Below are 19,583 nucleotides of genomic sequence, written 5' to 3'. Positions count from 1 at the left end.
CAGGCCTGACCAAATTAAATGCTGGATGTGTGTATTTTAATTGTCTATATTTATATCTCAACACCACAGCAGTTGTAGTCACAGAACCAAGTACTGAATTTGGCCCATTACAGCATCTGCTTAATGCACTGAATTCTCTTACCCACTCTATTTCCTGTACAGCCGTGAAGTTCCAAAGTTAAATCTCTGTTTTGATCCCCTGTCATGCTCATTTTTGGTCAACTATTTGAAAACCTTTTGAGCTCAGGGGTGTGCATCCAGAGGTAATGCTTTGCTCCAGGGAGGGAAGGAGCTTCAGTACAGACATCAGAAATATGTGCAAGTGAAATAAACTACTTAAACATAAGATGCTAATTTAACAGCTTCAAGGGCCATATTTCTCCAGCCAACCCAAGACATAAAAAGACACAATTTCATTAAAATAACCTAACCCCACTGTTGTTCTGAATGCTACATTTATTCAAACACAGCCCACCAGCTCTCAATTAGCTGCTTTGGCACTCCAACTGCAGCAGGTCTGCAGTGAACAGAAATGTAATTATCACACCACCCTGTCACTACCACCACTGTCTGTACTTCTAAAGCATCTTGATTACTGCACTGATGAGCACTATGGAAATGCCTATAAATAAAATAATCATCTCCCCTCATTAAGTTTCAGCTCGTGGACTGAGGCAGGATGATTTCCCTTTGTACGTTCCTTTTGTAAATTTTATCATTTCACAACAGAGGGAGCAACGTGCCTCTGATGGCACTCAAAGAGACAGACTGTCAGGATTCTTGTCAGTATTTCAGCTTTGAGCAGCTTGCATTTTTGCATGAATATTTCCTCCTGAAAATAAAGCGCTGTTTGTCAGAACCACGCATGCAGTAATCTCTTTCTAATGTCAGCATCAGACATGCAAAACCCCCTAATGTCATGTCAGGAGGTCAGATTTTACGGAGCAGTATGTCATGGAAACCCTTAGAGCCAGCATAACCTTCTAGCTCTGACTTCCACACTAAGAACACACATCTGTAATAAAGAACAAGCATTGAAGGAAACCTTCCACTAAAAACAAAGCCTTGCTGAACCGGGTTTGCTCCTCAGGAAGCTTCAACAGCAAATGATGCTGCAAACAAATACCAAACATCCCATTATTGCCAAATCACAGTCCCACTGTTCTCAATAACTGCATTACTGGGTGTACATTTGCACACACAATCTCCCAGCAACATCTCCAACATGCAAGCAAATATCTGATTTCATAAAATGGTGAATTATAAAGCCAGAGAAACAAGTTAAATGTCATATCAGGGCCGATCCTGTCTTGCTCTACAGCCAGAGGTGGAAGGGAATCACCACTTGCCCCTGCAAACAGCTAAAAGGGGGAGAAGAGAGCAGGAGCATCCCTATTTCTGCACCTTCCAAAGCAACATCTCACCCCCAAGCTGCCAGCAGCTCTCAAAGAACTGAGGCCACTCACAGGTTCAGATTAAGATCCCCCTTCCCAGCTGGGAGAATAGCAGGAGCAGGGATCTGCTCTCAGGCCAGATCCAGCCACGGCAGCCCCCGCAAAGCTGCTGTGACCCCAAGGGCATGGCCTGTGCCCAGGTGTGATCACCTCAGCGAGCACAGGTCATTTGAGAACCTCCTTCCTCTTTCCCTGGTCTCTTCCAAGGTTTCCAGTGCACCTGTCCTTGTATCACTGCTCATTTCCAGCAGGTTTTTGTGTCTGTGGACAGGCACGCTCTCATGTTCAAACTGTGCATCTGAGGAAGGAAAAGTGCTGTGTTGAGACAAGTGGAAAGGAAAGCTCTGGCAGACAGATGGGATTTTTTTGTGCAACTGAAGCTAGAACCAGACAGTAACTAATGTGCAGGACACAGGATGGGACAAAGCAAGAGTCACAGAATGATTTGGGTTGGAAGGGACCTTAAAGATCATTTAGTTCCAGCCCCCTGCCATGGGCAGGGACACCAGACTATCAGGTCAGAGTGACATGCTGCTCTCCCAGGAACTACACTGCACTCCTGGACTGTGCAGGACATTTAGGAACCTGCATTTGGGATGAACATTTTTATTTGTAAAATCTGCATTTCCTTGGGCAGAGTACTTGAATCATTTCCTTGAATAATTTTCTCCAGAGACAGGACAGAGTTAATTTAATGCAAACCCATCAATCCCTAGAATAGCCAGCATCCAAACCCACACAAGAGATGTGCTGCCTGGCTCCAGAATCTGGAGCAGGAAAAATAGTGACAAAAATAAGACCATTCCTCAATTACAATAAACAGAAATGTTAAATCAAGCTCAGAATCGTCCTTGAAGAATCTAGTTCTTCCCAGCTCTAAAAATGATCCCCCACATTCCTTTAAGGCTTTTCATAGATACAGCAATACGAAATGGCTCGTTGCTGTGTAGCTGCTAACAAGAGACAGATGTTTCCTTCAGTTCCAGCAACATGTAGACATGAAGCACATTTTGATGACCTGCTAAATATTTCTGACTCTTTCTGCACGTTACCTCCTCATGCATTCAGTCAAGGAAATGCTCCACAGTTCCACACTTTCCCTGCTCGCTTTGGAGCTGGCCAGAAGAGCATGCTTGGATCAATCGCTTTATCTTAGCAAGCCTTCACCAGAGGGCAAGGAAAGTCAAGCAACACGTTTTCTCTGAGCGGAGCCAAAGCTGGAGAGCTCTTCCAGTGAGTCCAGAGCCAGAGCAGCTGGAGGCCGTGAGCCCAAGCCCCCCTGTTATTTATTTAGCTGGCCCAGAGGACACGCACCGCACGCCGGCGTGCAGGGCGAGCATCTGCTCCACCCAGACCCACGGCTACATTCTTTACTTGGTATTAATATCAGGGAAAATTTAGTAACCTAACCACTGGCATGAGAAGCCATACTTCTAAGGCAACAGATGGCAGCAATCATCTCAGCTTAATTTTAGCCTTCAAGAATTGCTCTGAGTCAGCAAAGCCGTGCGACGAGAAGAACAAAAAGACGTAACATCTGTAAAAACCTCCTACCTGCTTCCCATCCAAGGTGTAGAGCTTTTTGACCACCCCTGTCTCCAGCTTGATAGCTTCAGTGATGTCAGTGAGGACCTGCTCAAAGGAGTGGGCTGTCTTCTTGTTGAGGAGCACGCGCACGGCCTTGCGCGGCTTGACCCCGCTGCGGATGATGGTCACCAGCTTGGGGCGCACGAAATCCTTGTTCTCCTTGGCCTGGGCACTGTTGCTGCTGGCCAGGGACTGAGGTGCTTTCTGGTTGGCAGAGGTCTTCACGTTGACAGACCAGTTGGGGTTGACGTTCTTGGTGTACTCCACCTTCTTGAAGAAGTTGTCGGACGAGCAGACGTAACTCTCGCCTTGAGGGAGAAACGAGATTCTGCAGTAAGCGCCAGCTCTGTGCTCTTCCCCCATAAACCATGCACATCATTGATAATTGTTCCCATTAGCACTCCCACGACAGCTTGTTCTTAAAACATTCTGCCTTGTTTTAATGCTATATTTATGGTTATTTTAAATATTGCTGGTATTTCCACAAAATAAGCTTGTCAGCCACCAGCAAATACATAAAATCACGTGAACCAGGGGTTGAGAGAAGTTGAGTTATAAAGGTACTTAGGTACTTGAAGATGCATCTAAGCCTTCCAAGAGCTTCAAAACATCAAATTCATTTGACCACTTTGATTATTTTATAAATTTGCCACTGTACCCTTTATCTTTACAGACTTAGGTGCTACTTCAGTGTGCCATTCCCTGCCAAGAGGACATCAGCACTCATCCACAAAGTGCCTTCTGCATCATGCCTGAAGAATAATCAAAATCTTGTCCTGAACAGTCTCCACTAAAAGCAGCCTTGATAAATCTAGCAGGCATAACAAATATGCACTGTTGGAGCATCAGTGGTTTATTAGGGAACAGACCTAGTGGCAGCTGAGATTAAACACTGCACCAAATACCACTCCTTGATTTACATGGCTGATACCAACCAAAAATACATTAAATCTGAATTTAGACATGGCAGAGAAGAGTTACAGGGTCTTTTTAGTAATTCCCAAAAAGCCCTTCCCTATCCCACCCAAAATTAGTTTCAGGCTTTGTCTGTAATTTACAGGATCCTATCTATCCAAGGTTTTAAAAGCACCTTAAAGGATTTGTAGGAGCTTCTTTTGGGCCTGCAAATCTGATGGATGCTGGAAGAGTTATTACTAGAATGAGACTGTAAACCAGTATCCCTAAGGGAATGTAGCTGTCTGGTCTGAAATGACTCAGGCTGCACTGAAAAAAAGTCACTCACTGCTGGAGGAAGAAGCTTTCGTCTCGCCATTAGATAAAATTTTAATAGGAACTGAAGGCATGACCTGTAGGATTTTAGAGTCTCTTCTGGTGTTTTCTTTGTCTGATCTTACAGAATTAAGTTTTTCATGTACTACAATAAGTTTGAAATCAAAATACAGATTTAACTATTTTGAAAGATGATTTCTTTTAAAAAAGAAACTCCTTCTCGACCAGAAACAGATTGGCTGCATTTCCTTGTCTGTCCCTGACTGCACACTCCAAGGCTCAGACATCTTTGAAAAGTCTATCCCCAAAGCCAAGTCTGGCTTCCCACCCAGGGATCTCTAGGACAGGATTTGACATCCAGTTGGCAAAATATGGATTTCCAAACATCCCACTGATTTTCACGTGGCCCAGGCACGTAACAGGCCCAGGATAAAGTTCATATTGCAGCTCCTTCTGCTGACTAAACTGCACTTCTGATGGAGGCACCAGAACCCATGGTGAGACCACAACAGACACACAAAAACCAGATTTTAACAGGTTTATAACAGCACTCTGTGTATTTCTGTCTCTATTACTGACCAGGGTGTGATGCCACAAGCAGCCATAGAAAAGATGCAGGATTCTCACTTATTTTAACCCCACCTTTGTACTTAATGTGCCACCATGATGCCCACTTATGGTGTTTGCATCACCAACTGCAGCTCTTCTCCATCAGGTGTGTAAAAATGACCAAAATCCTTGATCAACAGGAAGCAGATATTCTGTTTCCCCATTTAAAGATGGAATAGAAATACAGAGGAGAGCTGACAAGGTTTGTGATGAACACTCAGTTGGGCATTTTGTCAGCGGGTATACCCCAAACCAACAATAATCCCACCAGAAGGTTCTGTTGGCCTGAACAAACAGTAAAAATCTCTATTTGCTGACAGCAACACCCCTCAATAAACCAACCCTGCAGCCCTGCCCATAGCTGGAGCTCCTTAATCCCCAACATTTTGTGAATCTGACTCAATAAAAAGTCAAATATACCCTCCAGAGTACCACGCATTATACGAAACTCCCTCTGGGGATATCCTTTTCCAGAAGCTTTGAATACTTCAGATCTCTCTGATTAATAAGTGATAAGTTGTGGTTTATTCATCTGCTTCAGCCAAGGAGCACCTGGTGCAGAGCAGGCCCAGGCTTCTCTCCAGTTTCATGACTGGGAGAAGGGCAGCAAAGAGTCTGGAATGCTCCCAGGAATTAACCATCCTAAGAACATGAGCCCTGCCAAGCCCATAATCCCCGGGCAGCAGAGCCCTCCTAAGTGTGCTCAGCAGAACTGTGCATTATCCTCTGAGAAAAGGGATTTCTCTGTTTAAATGCAGCACTAAGAATTAGTGATTTGAGTGCTGCTGTCACCCCAGCTTCCCTGTGCCAGCTCCTGACCTCACATTCACCTCTGCTTCCCCACCTGAAAAACAGAAATAAACTATCAGCCACTGCATTTGACCTTCATCTGTATTATTTTCACAGTGAAAGAAAGTGCACATTTGCACTGTGTACTGTAGATACCTGAGGTTCTGGAGCATATTTTAAAAATAAGTTGCATATTTTAAAGTAAGCAGAAGAGATTCTTGATGTGTCTGGTACAGTACCATTACTCTTAATTCCAGCTGAGTCCTTTTGAGCTGCTCACAGCTGTAAAACACATATTTGTGTATATTTGTAAAACACATATTTGCCATTTGTGAATTTACACCACTGTACACCAAAGGGAACAGTGGCATGAAGGCAGAGCTCTTGTGATCCTGGGCAGCTGTGCAGATCCACACACAGCCTCTCCAGCTGTGCCCACGCTCACAAGTGCAAAATGGAATCTGCTCTTTCTCCCTTTGTCCCACTGAACCCAAACTCCAGCAAATAAAATCCATGCTGTATTCAATTCTAAAACTGGAGACAAATTTCCTTGGAGAGACACTCCAGAGGAGCAGTTCAGAGCAGCAGCTCTTCTCAGCATCATCTCTGCAGTCACAGCAGCACAGCTCCAGGGAAGAGGAGCTTTTCTTCCCTTCCTCCCTGACCTAAGGATGTGACCTGAAGTTTTAACTTCATTTAAAAACCACTTCAACTAATGTCTTCCCTAACTCAGTTTATGACCCTCAAACAGCAGCAAAATCATCATTCAAGTCCCTCAGTGAGGCACATGCATTTTCCAGCTAGGAACACACTTCCCACACTGTATTTCACATCCCACAGTGGAATTTTACCCAAGCCTTACCATGGTGGCAGCAGGATTGAGCAAGCATGGGCTGGAGACCTGTGAACTTTGCAGCTTTGAACTGCACAATGTGGCCAGGAGATAATAAAGAAGAGAAATCTTAAAGGGAATAGATACCATGGAGGGAGGAGTGGGCTCTCTGTGGGTTTCTGTGCCACATCTGTCTGAGCTAAGCCTGTAATGAGAAGTCAAGGTGTACAACTGTGCCAGGCACAGAAATGTGACTGACAGACACAGCATGAGAGCAGAAGATGTGCTCAGCATAACAGAAGGGATGGGAAGGGGATGTGAGATCTTGTCACGAGCAAAAGAAACAGCTCCAAGAAGAACATTGCTCCGCAGCCCTAAGCACAAAAATCTGTGCACAAATATTTTCAGGAGCATGTCTTGAGCCAGCAAGCAGCTGTGCAGAAATCCCACAGCAAGCCATGAGAAGGTACAATGGACAGCCAGGTCATTAATTCCAAACAAACCCCAAAAAGGCAGCCCCAAAAGAGACACATTCATGCACTGGGGCTGGGGAGCATTACCCTGACAAAATCCCTGGTGCCAAGGACAGTGTTGGTTCAGTGCAGGGCCAGCTCAGAGCATGAAGTCCTTTTTACACTGCAGAGCCAGAGCCCACAGGGGGATGAGCATTGTCACCATGCCAGGCTACTCCAGACGTGTCACGATTCCTATGGTGCCACCAAAGCAGCCAAGGCATTTCCTCAGTGCTCCTGCCTGCCCTCAGCAATGGCTGGGCTGGCTGCAGACCTCAGAGATGCTGGCATGACCATCATATTTGCCATTTGAAGGCAGGCTTGTATCACACAGAACTACTCCAAGTGCATGACACATCCCAGTGGTACCGACCTGATGGAGGCACAAGGAGATTATTCAGCTCCTAAAGAAGGGATGATCTCAGCAAAGATAAGGTTTGCCTTGGAGAAGGTTTCTTAGAAAAACCCTAAGCTCCAGATGAGTGCTAATCCTCCAACCCTCTTAGATCAGCTCCCTGTGACAATACCAAAAATGACAGGCTGTGCTTTCAGGAAAAGTTATCCTTCCTCAGCATGCACCAGCAACTTTCCAAGGATAATGAACTGTGGGCAGAAGTCTTTTGAGAAAAATCAGGAAAGCTGGATTGAGGCCATTTTGAATGCCTAAGTGTTAACAGTTATTCCAGGAACAGTCTCTGTGGGCAGCAGTCAATTATTCTGGCTGTTAGATCTGCAGTTGCAAAGTTGAGAATGTGCTACTGTTCCCAGCTTTTGTGTTTCATGGAATTTACCAGGGCTGCAGCAGGAATTAAGTGGTCTTAACACCTTGCAGAGTTTATTCCATGTGGTGTTGGAGAAGGCCTTGAGTTTCAAATGCATGAACTTGCTGCTGCTTCATGAGTTAAAAAGACCTACTACAGTTAGAAAGGCCTATTCCACTTAGAAAGGCCTACTCCAGTTAGAAAGATCAACTCCAGTTAGAAAGGCCTACTCCAGTTAGAAAGGCCTACTCCAGTTAGAAAGCCCTACTACAGTTAGAAAGGCCTATTCCAGTTAGAAAGGCCTACTCCAGTTAGAAAGATCTACTCCAGTTAGAAAGGCCTACTGCAGTTAGAAAGGCCTACTCCAGTTAGAAAGACCTACTCCAGTTAGGAAGGCCTACTCCAGTTAGAAAGGCCTACTCCAGCATGGCAAAATGAGCCCTGGAAGAGCTCCCTTCCCTTGGCTCCTCCATGAACAGAAGCACCTCTTGTTCTGCTGGAGAAGTGGAAGAAATGCCTGATTACAAATCACCTTCAGAACTACATGATGCCCCTAAAGAATTTTGGGCCCACATCAGTCCTGGCTGCACCTAGCTGGGGTGAGCAAGCAAATAAAACAGAGCCCCATGGAGAAATGTTGTTCTGTGGGATGTAATTAGCTGAGCTATCAGGCCAACAGACACCCACAGAAAACAATTCCACAGGTTACCAAGGTTTCAGTATGTATGAAACTGCAGGAACTTCACTTTTCCAGGCAAACTGGAACACACACATTGGGTGGAGGTTCCAGGATGTTTCCTATAAACCCCTCAGTCCCAGCACACACTCCTCAGTTCCAGGGTGGAGCCCCTCCTATGATTATTTTAAATGCTCCTGGACAAGACTATGGAAAATATTCCCAAGGGCATGACAGGATACAAAAAGCTTGGAATCACTTTGTGGAATATCTCACACAGCCCAAGAACATTTGCAATAAAACCACACTGAGCAAAACAAATCCTACTCAGCTTTTTCTAGAGTTTGGTTTGAAACAAAGGCAAATTTCAAAAGCAGCCCAGGACAGGGCATAAAATCCACCTTGGGATGTGCCTTGCCTTCCCTCCCAGGTTGTGCCTCACTCTCCATTTCATTATGTCAAGAAGCTGAATATGGGAAAGCAGCAAAATTATGGAGAGGGCTGAAAGAAACCTTTTGTCCCACAAAGAATTCATTTATGGGACAATGGGGACTGGAACAAGTAGCCAAAAGCAGCATTTCCTAAGCCACCTTTGCTGCTGAAGTCAATGCACAACATCAGCTTTCACCTCTACCCAGCCCTCCATTCAAGGACAAAAAATAATCAGAGCTGAGGTGGGGCAACTTCTCATCACATCAAGTCTACAAGAAGAGGCTCAAAATGAACAAAACCACCACATCCAAATACCAAAGGAGCTAAATTTCAGCTGAAACTTGGATGAAAAATGTGAATTGCTCTATGATCATCATGAGAAAGGCTGCAAAGGATGGCACATGATTATTTTAGCATCTTTCATATGCAAGTCTGATCACAACACAAGGCACAGAATTATAAGTTACAAGTGACTCACCAGTAAATGCAGATCTATAAATCAACTTCCCAAAGCCCTGGCCACTGGAACCAATTCTAAATAAAGGGGAATAAAGCCCACATGGTGCTCTTTTCCAAAATATTCATCTGCCACAATAAATAGCAGCACCTTGGGCCAACATCCACTCCTGACCCAGCCAAGGCAGTGGGACATGAGTGGAAGGATGAGCTGGAACAGGATTTGCCTTGCACTTGACCAGCACAGAAGTTAAGGAGGAATGCAGCTCTAAGCAACATCAGCAGGTGCATTATTTATTTATATTAAAGCTTATTTATATATTATTATTAATAATAATTATTATAGCTTATTATTTATTTCTGTTAAGGCCAAATGCTGCAAGTAGGAAGTCAGGATTGAGACAATTCCTTCAGTGATGGAAGATGGCTGCTAGGACTGAAAAGGGGAAGAAAAAATGATCAGGTGAGAGGATTATGAGAGAAGGTCACTGGGAGCTGGGACAGATCCCTGGAAAAGAATGGAAAAAGCAACCTGTGACCAGTGAGGGAGAACTCAGAAAAAGGCACCGATGTGACAGAGCTCTGAGGGCTTCCAGCATGTGAGATGTTAGGGTGCAGCACAGGAAAGGACCAAGAGGCTCAGCCCAACAGATGGAAGGAATGTGAAAAAAAGTGTGGAAAACTTCACTTGTTCTCATTATGGAAGCAACCTTGAGTGCCAGGGAAGAACTCTGGGCCTGGAGAACAAAGGGTGATTCCAAGCCCCAGTTAATTAGCAGCACACCACGTGGTTTTTGTTCACCTGAAATGTCTGTCTCTAGATATTGGTGCTGTGCAATATCATTCTCTACACTTCAGAAGTACACTCAGGCTACACTATGTAAGTACATTTTTCAATCAGAAGTAATCAGGTGAACATGATGTGAAATATTGTCAGTAATTCACAAGTTTTTTACAAGAGGCTCACTGAGATGAGCGTCTTTGATGACTTTTCCTAGATTCTACTTGTTTATTGGAAATTGCAATGATAAATTAGCCCCATTATAGCAACAAGCACTGGTTTGGTTACCCTCAGTCTCCAAACAGAAAGCCAATTTATAAAGCAGACATGCCCTGGCTATGTGTGCACTCTCCTTGTGTGTCACAGCAGAATTACTCCCAAATTCTGGGTTTCATGCAGGTATTTGGTATTTTGGCACACAGGTATTTTGTACACAGCTATGCAAACACCCAAGCTGAGGGCAGAGTTCACCACAAGGGCTGGTTATACCCATAGTGTTATAAATTGCTTTTCTGCAACAGCAGTGTAGGTCACCCCTAGAAATATGGGATCAATAACAGCGTGCAGACCTACTCTGGCATGGTCAAAAATGGATTCCTTTGTCTTCACTCTGCTCAGGTTTTATTTCCCTAGATGATGCTCTGCTGAGCACACAGCCACACAGACAGTCCCATTTTGGTTTTAGTGCCTTTTCTTCAGTGCTGTTTTGGCAGAACAAAGCCAGAACCCAAATGCCAGCATCTCCTGTCTGTACCTCAACCAGCAAAGTGTATTTTTACGAAGGATGTACCTCCTTACCTGCAGCAAAACTCATTTAAAGGAGGTATAACTAAAGCTTTCTTAACTGACAAAAAGCAGGGTGAGTATAAGAGTGTAAAAAGAGAATAAAGAACTGCATTTTCTCCTGGAGTTATTTCTGAACATTTGCATAAAACCTATGACAAGCAGGACTGAGAGCTGCCATTAGAGAAAGGCTGTGGCCATATTAAGAGACCAGAATGAAACATGGCAGAATCTCTAAAATTAAGAGAGGCCACACCTCCATTCGACAGCTGTAAATGGGCTGAGAATAACTCCACCAGGAAGCATCGCAGCTCTGAAAGGCGGCGATTTCTTCCCAGGAAAACTCCTCTATGGAAACCAAGATTTATTCCACGTCCTTGTCCCTGAGAAGTATTTTTGGGAGATGAGTATCCTGCCTGACAGGGAAGGAATGAGAGGGAGAGCTGCTTTAGTCAAGGTCACACAATGACTCGCAGCGAGGCTGCCCCTGCAGTTCGTGCCTCACATCCATTGTCTTTCGCTAAAGGCAAAAGCCTCGTGGATTTTTTGGTAGTTACCAAACTGGCCAGAGATGTCTGCTTGGGAGAAAAACACCAAGGAAAAGGGAAGAGCACCTCCCCTCCTGCAACAGGATATTCCAGGTCCGAACAAAGAATGAATGGATTGCTCGGGGAGGAGAAAAGCAGCGTGGCTGTGGTGCCCTCTGTCCACCCCACTGTGCTCTGGCAGAGCTGCCCTCGGGCAGGATGCACTGCCCATCCATCCCTGCAATGCCATCCCAGGGCTGTGCTGACCTGCCGGGAAATCAGCGAGCAGGGCAGCACCCAGGGCTGGCAGCTGAGCAAACCTTCCCCCAGGGCAGGTTTCCGAGCAGCATCGATTTAGGCTCATCCCTCACCCCCCAGAGCAGCAGGCACAGCCACAGCCCCTGGGGACACGGGGACACCTCGGCCCTGCCCCGAGCACCCCCAGGATGCTCCAGAGCCAGCGCAGCGACCGCTCCCCAAAGGCAGCGAGGCGCTCCCTTCCTCACAGCCCTGCAGCGCATGAACTCCCTGTGCTCTCTGTGCACATCATCCCCCAGACCCCCTTACAGAACCCCTTACAGACAGCCCCGCACACCTCCACACCCCCTGAGCACGAACCCAGGGCAAAGAAACCCCCATAGCTCCCCGTAATTCACCGTCCTCACAGCCGCACGCATAAACCCCAAAATTCACCGATAGCAGCCTGTCCAAAACGCCCTTCTCTATTCACGAGCCTCGCTCGTTAAATTCCCTCCCTGATCAGGCTGTGTGAACTCCCAACACATCCCTGCATAGCTCCCCAAACAGAGACCCCCGCGCCCTCCCAACATCCCTCGCACCCCAGCACCCCTCTCCACACCCCCAGCTGCCCGCCCAGCCCATCCTACACCCCTGAGCACACACATTGTGGGCACCATACCCCAAAAACCCTACACGGAGCACACAAACACTTCCCACACCCCTGAGCACTCACACCATGTGTGCCATACCCCAAACCCTACACAGACCACACAAACCCTTCCCAGCCCATCCCACACCCCTGAGCACACACATCGTGTGTGCCATACCCAAAAATCCTATACAGAGAGCACAAACCCTTCCCACGCCCCTGTGCACACTCACACCGTGTGTGATATACCCCCAAAACCCTACACGGAGCACACAAACCCTTCCCAGCCCATCCCACACTCAGGAACACCTCAGCCCCTCTTCCCTTTCCATTCATCCCCACCCACCCCATTGGGAAACCCAGCCGGGCTCACCCCAGCCCGGACAGACGTGGGGACACCCTGAGGCAGCCCCCGAGGCACAGACACGGACACACGGACACGGCCAGGAGCCAGACACATGGACACGGCTGTGAGCCGGACACACGGACACGGTCAGGACACACAGACACAGCTAGGAGCCAGACACAGATACGGCCATGGGTCAGGCACATGGACACAGCTAGGAGCCGGACACGGCCAGAGGCCAGATACATGGACACGGCCAGCAGCCAGACACACAGACACGGCCAGCAGCCGGACACATGGACACGGCCACGAACTGGACACACCCCTCCAGCCGCGAGCCAGACACACGGACACGGCCAGCAGCCAGACACGCCCCTCCGGCCACGAGCCGGACACACAGACAGCTGGGAGCCGGACACACAGACACGGCCAGGAACTGGACACACGGACACGGCCAGGAACTGGACACACGGACACGGCCAGGACTCACAGACACGGCTGTGAGCCGGACACGCCCCTCCACCCGCACACCTGCAGGCTCTGGGGACCCTGCGGGGGTGGCCCCAGCCCCGGGCGGGCACAGCGGGGCTCAGCACCCCCAGAGCCGGAGCAAGGTGACCTTGCGGGCAGCCCCGAGTGCTGCAGCCCCCTCCCCATCCCTCCCTCCTCCTCCTCACTGCACCAAGGGATGCTGATGGATGCTCGTTACCTTCCTCCAGCTCGTCCATGCTGCCGATCTTCCTGGAGCCATCTATGGTGTAAATGTAGCGCACGCCCTGGGGCAGGTTGATGTTGTCGGACAGGGAGCGGGTCAGGTCCGCCAGGAGGGCATCAAAACTTCGGAAGCGGTCGGAGGACACGGCGTATACAATCCCCTTGAAGTAGCGGTCCCCGTTGCGATAGAAACGAACCTTCTTGGCTTTCTTCTCGTTACTGAGCGCCTGTAAGGTCCGGGTTCTGTAGAAGCTACAGTGAGCGCTGTGAGTGGGGCTGGGCAAGCCGTTCATCCGTGTGCCTCGCATGTTTCTGGACGCCTTGTCTCGTTCGTCAAAGTGTCCAAAATCAAGTTCCATAGTTTGGTGAGCCCTAAAGATCTGAAGCTGAAGGGTAGGAAGGAGATGGGGAGAGAAGGAGGGCAAAGGGACGGGTTAGAGCCGCGATCCGGAGAGCAAAACCACGCTAAGGCTGTGCCTGGAGCAGGACAGATGCATTTGGGAAGCGCCCCCTCCCCTGACCCAGATTTGTATCGATTCTGGGGACTGAGAGTAGGAGGGGTCCTCGCATTCTGAAAGGGATCCAACTACTGGGGGCAGGGAGCACGCTTCCAGAGAGCTGCCTGCTCCTCCTGCACCTGGGAGTTTTCAAAGTGCAACAAATTGGGACTTGGGGCCAAAGGGATACATGGCAATCACAACTCAGCCCCAAAAAACTCATCCGAACACCAGTTGGCAATGAATTAAACCTCTGAGCCCTGTGAGGTTTCCTTTGGCAACAGAAAACAAGGAGATCCCAGTAAGTCAGCCCTTCAATCTGTCGAATCACGGAAGGACCCAGAGCATCTGAATGTTTAACATTAGAATAAACTGGCATTTATGAAAGAATGGTCGCAGGGGAATAAGCAGTTTCTTTGTGACAGCCTGTTCAATAAGGGTTAGCAATGAGATCCAGCCCACCCTTCCCCCTATCCGCAGCCCCCTCCTAGCCCATCAATCAATTCCCAGGACCAGCCTACATCTCCAAGAAGAAATGACTGCAAAGAAAAAATCTGTCATTGAAACGCAGCTTCGGTAAGCTCTTTTCAGCCCGAGCCTCCTCTGAATTGCATTTTCGCTCCCGTTTAATGAGGAGGAGAAAATAAAGGGGCTATTTCCACCCCCCGCTCGCAGCCCTAAGTGATTTAATAGCTGGAAGTGCCCGTACCCCAGGGACACGCCAACCCTGCTCCTCACCTTTCATTGTTCTGAGCACTGCAAAGCCCAGGCTGGAGCTGACACCCAGCGAGCAGGAATTCTGCACTGTCTCTAGTTTATGCTCGAGAACAACCTTTCCCCTGCACCAAACCCCAGCACAAAAGGAGAAGGAACCCCCCTCCCAACAACGCTGCAATCGAGACCCTTCCTCTCCCCAGCGGCACCAGGCACATGCACCTCTTGTATGCATTTCTCACGTTAACACAGGGCTGAAAGGGGATTTACAGCGCTCGGCAGCCAGGTACAAACCCAGGAAAAGCTGTTGCTATCTCATCCCCGCCCTTTACACTCGCCGGAATGAAGCTCCTTCCCTGTATTTCACAATGTCAGCGTGACCCATGCGAGAAAAAATCATTGTCCCCAGGCTGCAGGGAGGCAGATGACAATGCAGGCATTGCACACAGAAACCCCGAGTTGGGAACGTTCCCCCCACGATGCCAGCCGGGGTAGGTTCAGCCTGGTGTCATGCACTGAACAATGAAACAGCCGAGCAACTTCGGGAATGAATCAGAGGATGCCGGGGTTTTGATTTTAAAATGAGCTGCAGATGCTGTAAAGCAGCAAGAAAAGATTCCTCCTTTCTGTTACTTTTCTGCATGCAAGTCACTCAGGAAAGCTCTACTCACCGGTTTTCAGCGTGCAGGGTGGAGATGCTCAGAGAAAGAAAACCAGGCTCACTCTGCCTTTGTTGTCTGAGCTCCAAGCAAGAAATTCCTGCCAGGGTGGATGAGACGCCTCCTAGGTCCTAGTGCCTTGTTCCATCCCCTCACGGTAACTTTGCCTCAGTGATTCTCACTCTCACCATCAGCTGGCTGCTCACAGGCTGTGCTTGAGGGGAAAACGAGGTGCTGATTCCACCTCTAGAGAGGTCAGCAAATCGGTGAACAAAAGGTTTAGAGGGGCACGCTTGGGGGTGGTGTTTGGAAGGATGCAAATTTCCCCTTGAATCCAGTTGTACCAAGAAATCATCTGGCTCAGCAGAAAAAAAAAGGAAAAAAAAAAAAGAAAAAAGGAAAAAAAGCCAGGATAATTGCCCCAATCCTACAGGATTAGCAGTACAAGGGGGGTCACAGTCACAATCCCACAGTGTGGCACAGTGCTGGCACAAGACTCGTGTGCATTAGGAAGGCAAATGAGAAAATCTCTGACCAGTGGAACTGGGCAAAGTCCTGCTCCTGTGCTGGTTTTACACAGCATCTGTGGTTTACACTGGCAAGCAGAAAGGGAGAATTCACTTGGTGGTTCTGCATGAGGTGCCCCTGAATACTTTTCCTCTGTTAACATTGGACACAAGCCAAAGCCAGAGTGCTGAATCCCAGTTCATTCAAATCCCCAGGGGCTTCGGGATGGAGTCATCCAGCACAAGCCAAACCCAGCAGATCCAGCGTGGCTCATATCCCACTGTAAGAGAAGTTTATTTTCTGATTCCATTACAGGAGGAGCCAGCTGTTAAAAAATTGCACTGAGCTCTTTCACTTTGACAGCAAAATCTTTCACCTGCTTTCTGGGTGGAGATTCCTGTGCTGCAGCACCACTAACCCTGCTCCTAACCCCACTGGTGCTGGCCTCATCTTTACATTAGAAAAGAATGGGATTTGGAAATGGGAGAGTTTTCCCATCTGTAGAAGGAAACCTTTCCTAACAACACTGCGTCTGTTTCGAGTGAAAACATCAGATGTTGTCATTTTGGCACATCACAGCAGTATCACATTTACACAGAAGGAGTTGGTATTTATTCCAGCTTTGTCTGCCCTGTGCATGATAGTCCAGGCAACACTGACACAAACCCACTGAGAGCTCCTCTCTGTCTGCCAGCAACTTTCACACATGACATTTGTAAAAAGTTTCTTATTCCCTGAAATCAGCCTTTTATTCAAAGGCTCCCACACATCCTCTGCTGGGGCTTTTGGCTGCTCCCTTGTGTGCGTGGTCAGATCACTGCAGAGGAGACAGAGCTGCTCTCCTCCCCCAGGAATCAGCCCTTGAGAGGAAGAACAGGGTCTGTCCTCTCCAGGGTACATTTCAATAAGGGGTATGTGGGACTTCAAACCTTGTCCTTCCCATTTGGTCCTATTTTCTGAATTAGATAATTCCTGGCTGCTCATCACCATGAACTTAATCTGTCCAGAATTAACAATTCTTTCCTTTAACACAATACTGCTGTAAATATAAATCTTCCTGTGCTTTAAAAAGTTGCCAAAAATATAAATCATTCAGCATGTGCCAAGTACAGCAGCAGCAAGAATAGAGGAGAGTCTTCATTCAGCCTTCAGTGGCACACACAGCTTTGACAGAGAAGAGGAAGATTTTTGTGATGATGGCTCAGGATCCAGGTACAACACCAAAGTAACCAGGCAGGATGATGCAGACCCAGGTGGAATTGTACCATAATGTGCCAATTCCCCAAATTTGACTTGTGAGGGAAGTTCTGAGGGGAGAAAAGGGTGCCACGCACCATTGACAGATGGCTCTTCTTTCTGCACCCCAGCCCATACCTGCTGTGAGATGAGTGTGTCTGCATGGACACCTCTGCTCAGGACAGGGACAGGAGCTTTTTGAAGCACAGGCATTTCCTTTGAAAAGCATTTTAAACTAATTACTCCAACAAGAGAACTGGGATTTGTCCCTGAGCAAAGGATAAGGTTTCTACAGCAAATCATGGTAACGTTCATCTTGAACAAAACCTCGAGTTCCTCCTGAACAGCCCCTAGTGTTCCAGAACACCTCCTTTAATCCCTCCACAAGACCAGGAGGATCTCACAAGCCAGAGCACCATCAGAGGTGAAGAGCCCTGGAGCCAGACTGATTTCACATGTCCCCAGTGAAATCACACCATATTTGCTTCTCTCCAAGTGAGAACAGAATCACCTCAGACCACAGACATCAGCCCAGAAATCAGCAGCAGTTCCTTGAGGAAAGCAAGGGCCTGCTCCTGACTTCGTTTCTTCTTCAGAGCTTCTTCCCTGGCCTTAAGGAGTTAATGACAGTCAAAACATATTTACATCAGAAGAGACTCACCCTCTGAGACATCACACTCTAAACAATTTTAGGCAGCGTGATTGAGAATTGGAAAGAAAATTCCACTTCCCATCAATAATTTCATCCAGCTGCAAAGGAAAGATAAATTTAGCTCTTCCCATTAAATTATCTACTTCAAATCAGGTGAATCATCTTTCCTCCAGGAAGGTAATATTTAGACTTTTGCCTGTGTCACTAAATCCGTATAAATACATGTTTGTTGACATTGCTGAGCAACTGTGACACTTTGGAAAGGGACAGACTGCAGGTGACAGGGGTTGTGTGATGCTGTGTGCCAGCTTCTTCACATACACCTAGAAAATCCAGGTTTTAGCATCACTAGGAGCTGCAGTCTCAAATACTCTGTGTCTGTGTTGCTTTGCTATGCAACTTCCTGACTTGTATAAAAATTGCCTCTGATGGCACAGCACATTGTCTGAACAGGAGATAAGGTAGGGTGATAAGCAGCCAAGGTCTGACTGTACCACAGAAATACATAAAAATCAAATAATCTCTGGGTTTGAAGGAAGTCTTAGATCACCATCTCCATGTCAGTCTATTTGGAATGTTTAGTTACATTTCTTACTTTAACCTCTGTGGTTCTGGACAGTTGGGAAATTGTCATCCCTGATCACTGCTGTCCAAGCTCTGCTTGATGTAACTTAAACACCAAAATTCTCTGAAATGACAAATTGTTATTTCAGGGGTCTGACAAGGGTGCCAAGGCACTCACAGCTGAAATCCCATCAAGTCAGTGTCTCAATCTTAACCCTATAGAGCAACATCCTTCAAATCTGAATCTTCAAAAGAGCTGAGAGCTCATCAGAGAGTTATCCTATATCAGGATATAAAGTTCCTCCTACAGAATACTACAAGCTAACAAGCAATGGGGACTTGGCAGACTTTCACCACATAACATTTGTTTCCTTTGGAGATTTATTTTTATAGGGACCACACACACATCTGAAAGGCTTTTTAATACCAAAGCTGGAGAGCCAAAGTCAGCCCAGGCACTGGGGAGGGGAGGGTGGATGGAGGGTCACCTCCAGAGCAGCTGCCCCTCTGCAAGCCTTGGAAACATCTGCAGGGGCTGCTCAGAAATTGAGGTCGAAGGACTGAACCCTTCAACCACTGCAACCTCCAGGAAGAGCAGGGACAGAGTTTGCAGTGTGAGAAGGAGGAGAGGGTGGAAGAAGCAGCTGGGCTCTGAGGTCACCTTGGTGTGGGAGTGTTCAGCAGTGCTCACAGCAGCAGTGTCCCCTGGGTGGGAGCTGCCACTCCTCCACACCCCACAGGCTGTGCTGAGGAAAAGCATTTTAAACTAATTACAGGGGGCATGGCAGCCCCACACCCCTGGTGTTGCAGACATCTTTTCATGAAAATCCTTTCCTTAGGATTTTTTCCTCCTGAGAAGCTGAGAGGCCTCAGGAACAAAATGTAAACAATGATTATCTGCTGCTGTGGAATGCAACAGGTGCATCTGTGATTGGCCCATGTTGGATGTTTCCAATTAATGGCCAGTCACAGTCAGCTGGCTCAGACAGAAAGTCCGAGACACAAGCCTTTGTTATCATTCTTTCCTTTCTATTCTTAGCTTAGCTAGCCTTCTGAGATGAAATCTTTTCTTCTATTCTTTTAGTATAGTTTAAATGTAATATATATAATAAAATTATAAATCAAGCCTTCTGAAACATGGAGTCAGATCTCTGTCTCTTCCTTCAACATAAGACCCCTGTGAACACCATCACACCCCTGGCAGATGCCCTCAATCTCATCAGGTGACTTTAGCTTCAGGTATTGGTGAAATCTGGGAGCCAGGGGCCTTTGCATCCTCTGAGGGACCTTTAGGAGGCAGGCTGAAAGTGGAAAGGCAATTTTCTGTGCTGAGTATCTGGAAAATGTGCAGCTCAATGAACGCAAGATATTCCAAA

At 47.3% G+C, this 19,583-nt stretch overlaps 1 protein-coding gene across 5 annotated transcripts in view; it reads right to left on the bottom strand.

Annotated features, from left to right (window-relative positions):
• The window catches only part of DCX (doublecortin), an 81,077-nt gene extending 65,554 nt beyond the window's left edge, over positions 1–15,523 (bottom strand). For 2 of the 5 annotated variants that reach the window (XM_014265336.3, XM_014265338.3), the window contains exons 1-3: positions 15,261–15,520; positions 13,374–13,764; positions 3,009–3,349 (exon numbers count right to left, since the gene is read on the bottom strand). In XM_014265336.3, the coding sequence (XP_014120811.1) occupies positions 3,009–3,349; positions 13,374–13,737 (705 nt within the window). In that variant the 5' untranslated portion in view covers positions 13,738–13,764; positions 15,261–15,520. Of the gene's footprint in view, positions 1–3,008; positions 3,350–13,373; positions 13,765–14,613; positions 14,748–15,260 lie in introns of those variants that run through there. The other 3 variants (XM_014265337.3, XM_014265335.3, XM_074551593.1) reach the window with 3 other exon arrangements.
• Between the last annotated feature and the right edge of the window lie 4,060 nt (positions 15,524–19,583).

The sequence above is a fragment of the Zonotrichia albicollis genome, chromosome 14, assembly GCF_047830755.1.
Source record: "Zonotrichia albicollis isolate bZonAlb1 chromosome 14, bZonAlb1.hap1, whole genome shotgun sequence".
In the NCBI taxonomy this organism is placed as follows: Eukaryota; Metazoa; Chordata; class Aves; order Passeriformes; family Passerellidae; genus Zonotrichia; species Zonotrichia albicollis.
Note: the sequence above shows the minus strand (reverse complement) of the source record. Positions and strands in the feature narration are given on the sequence as shown.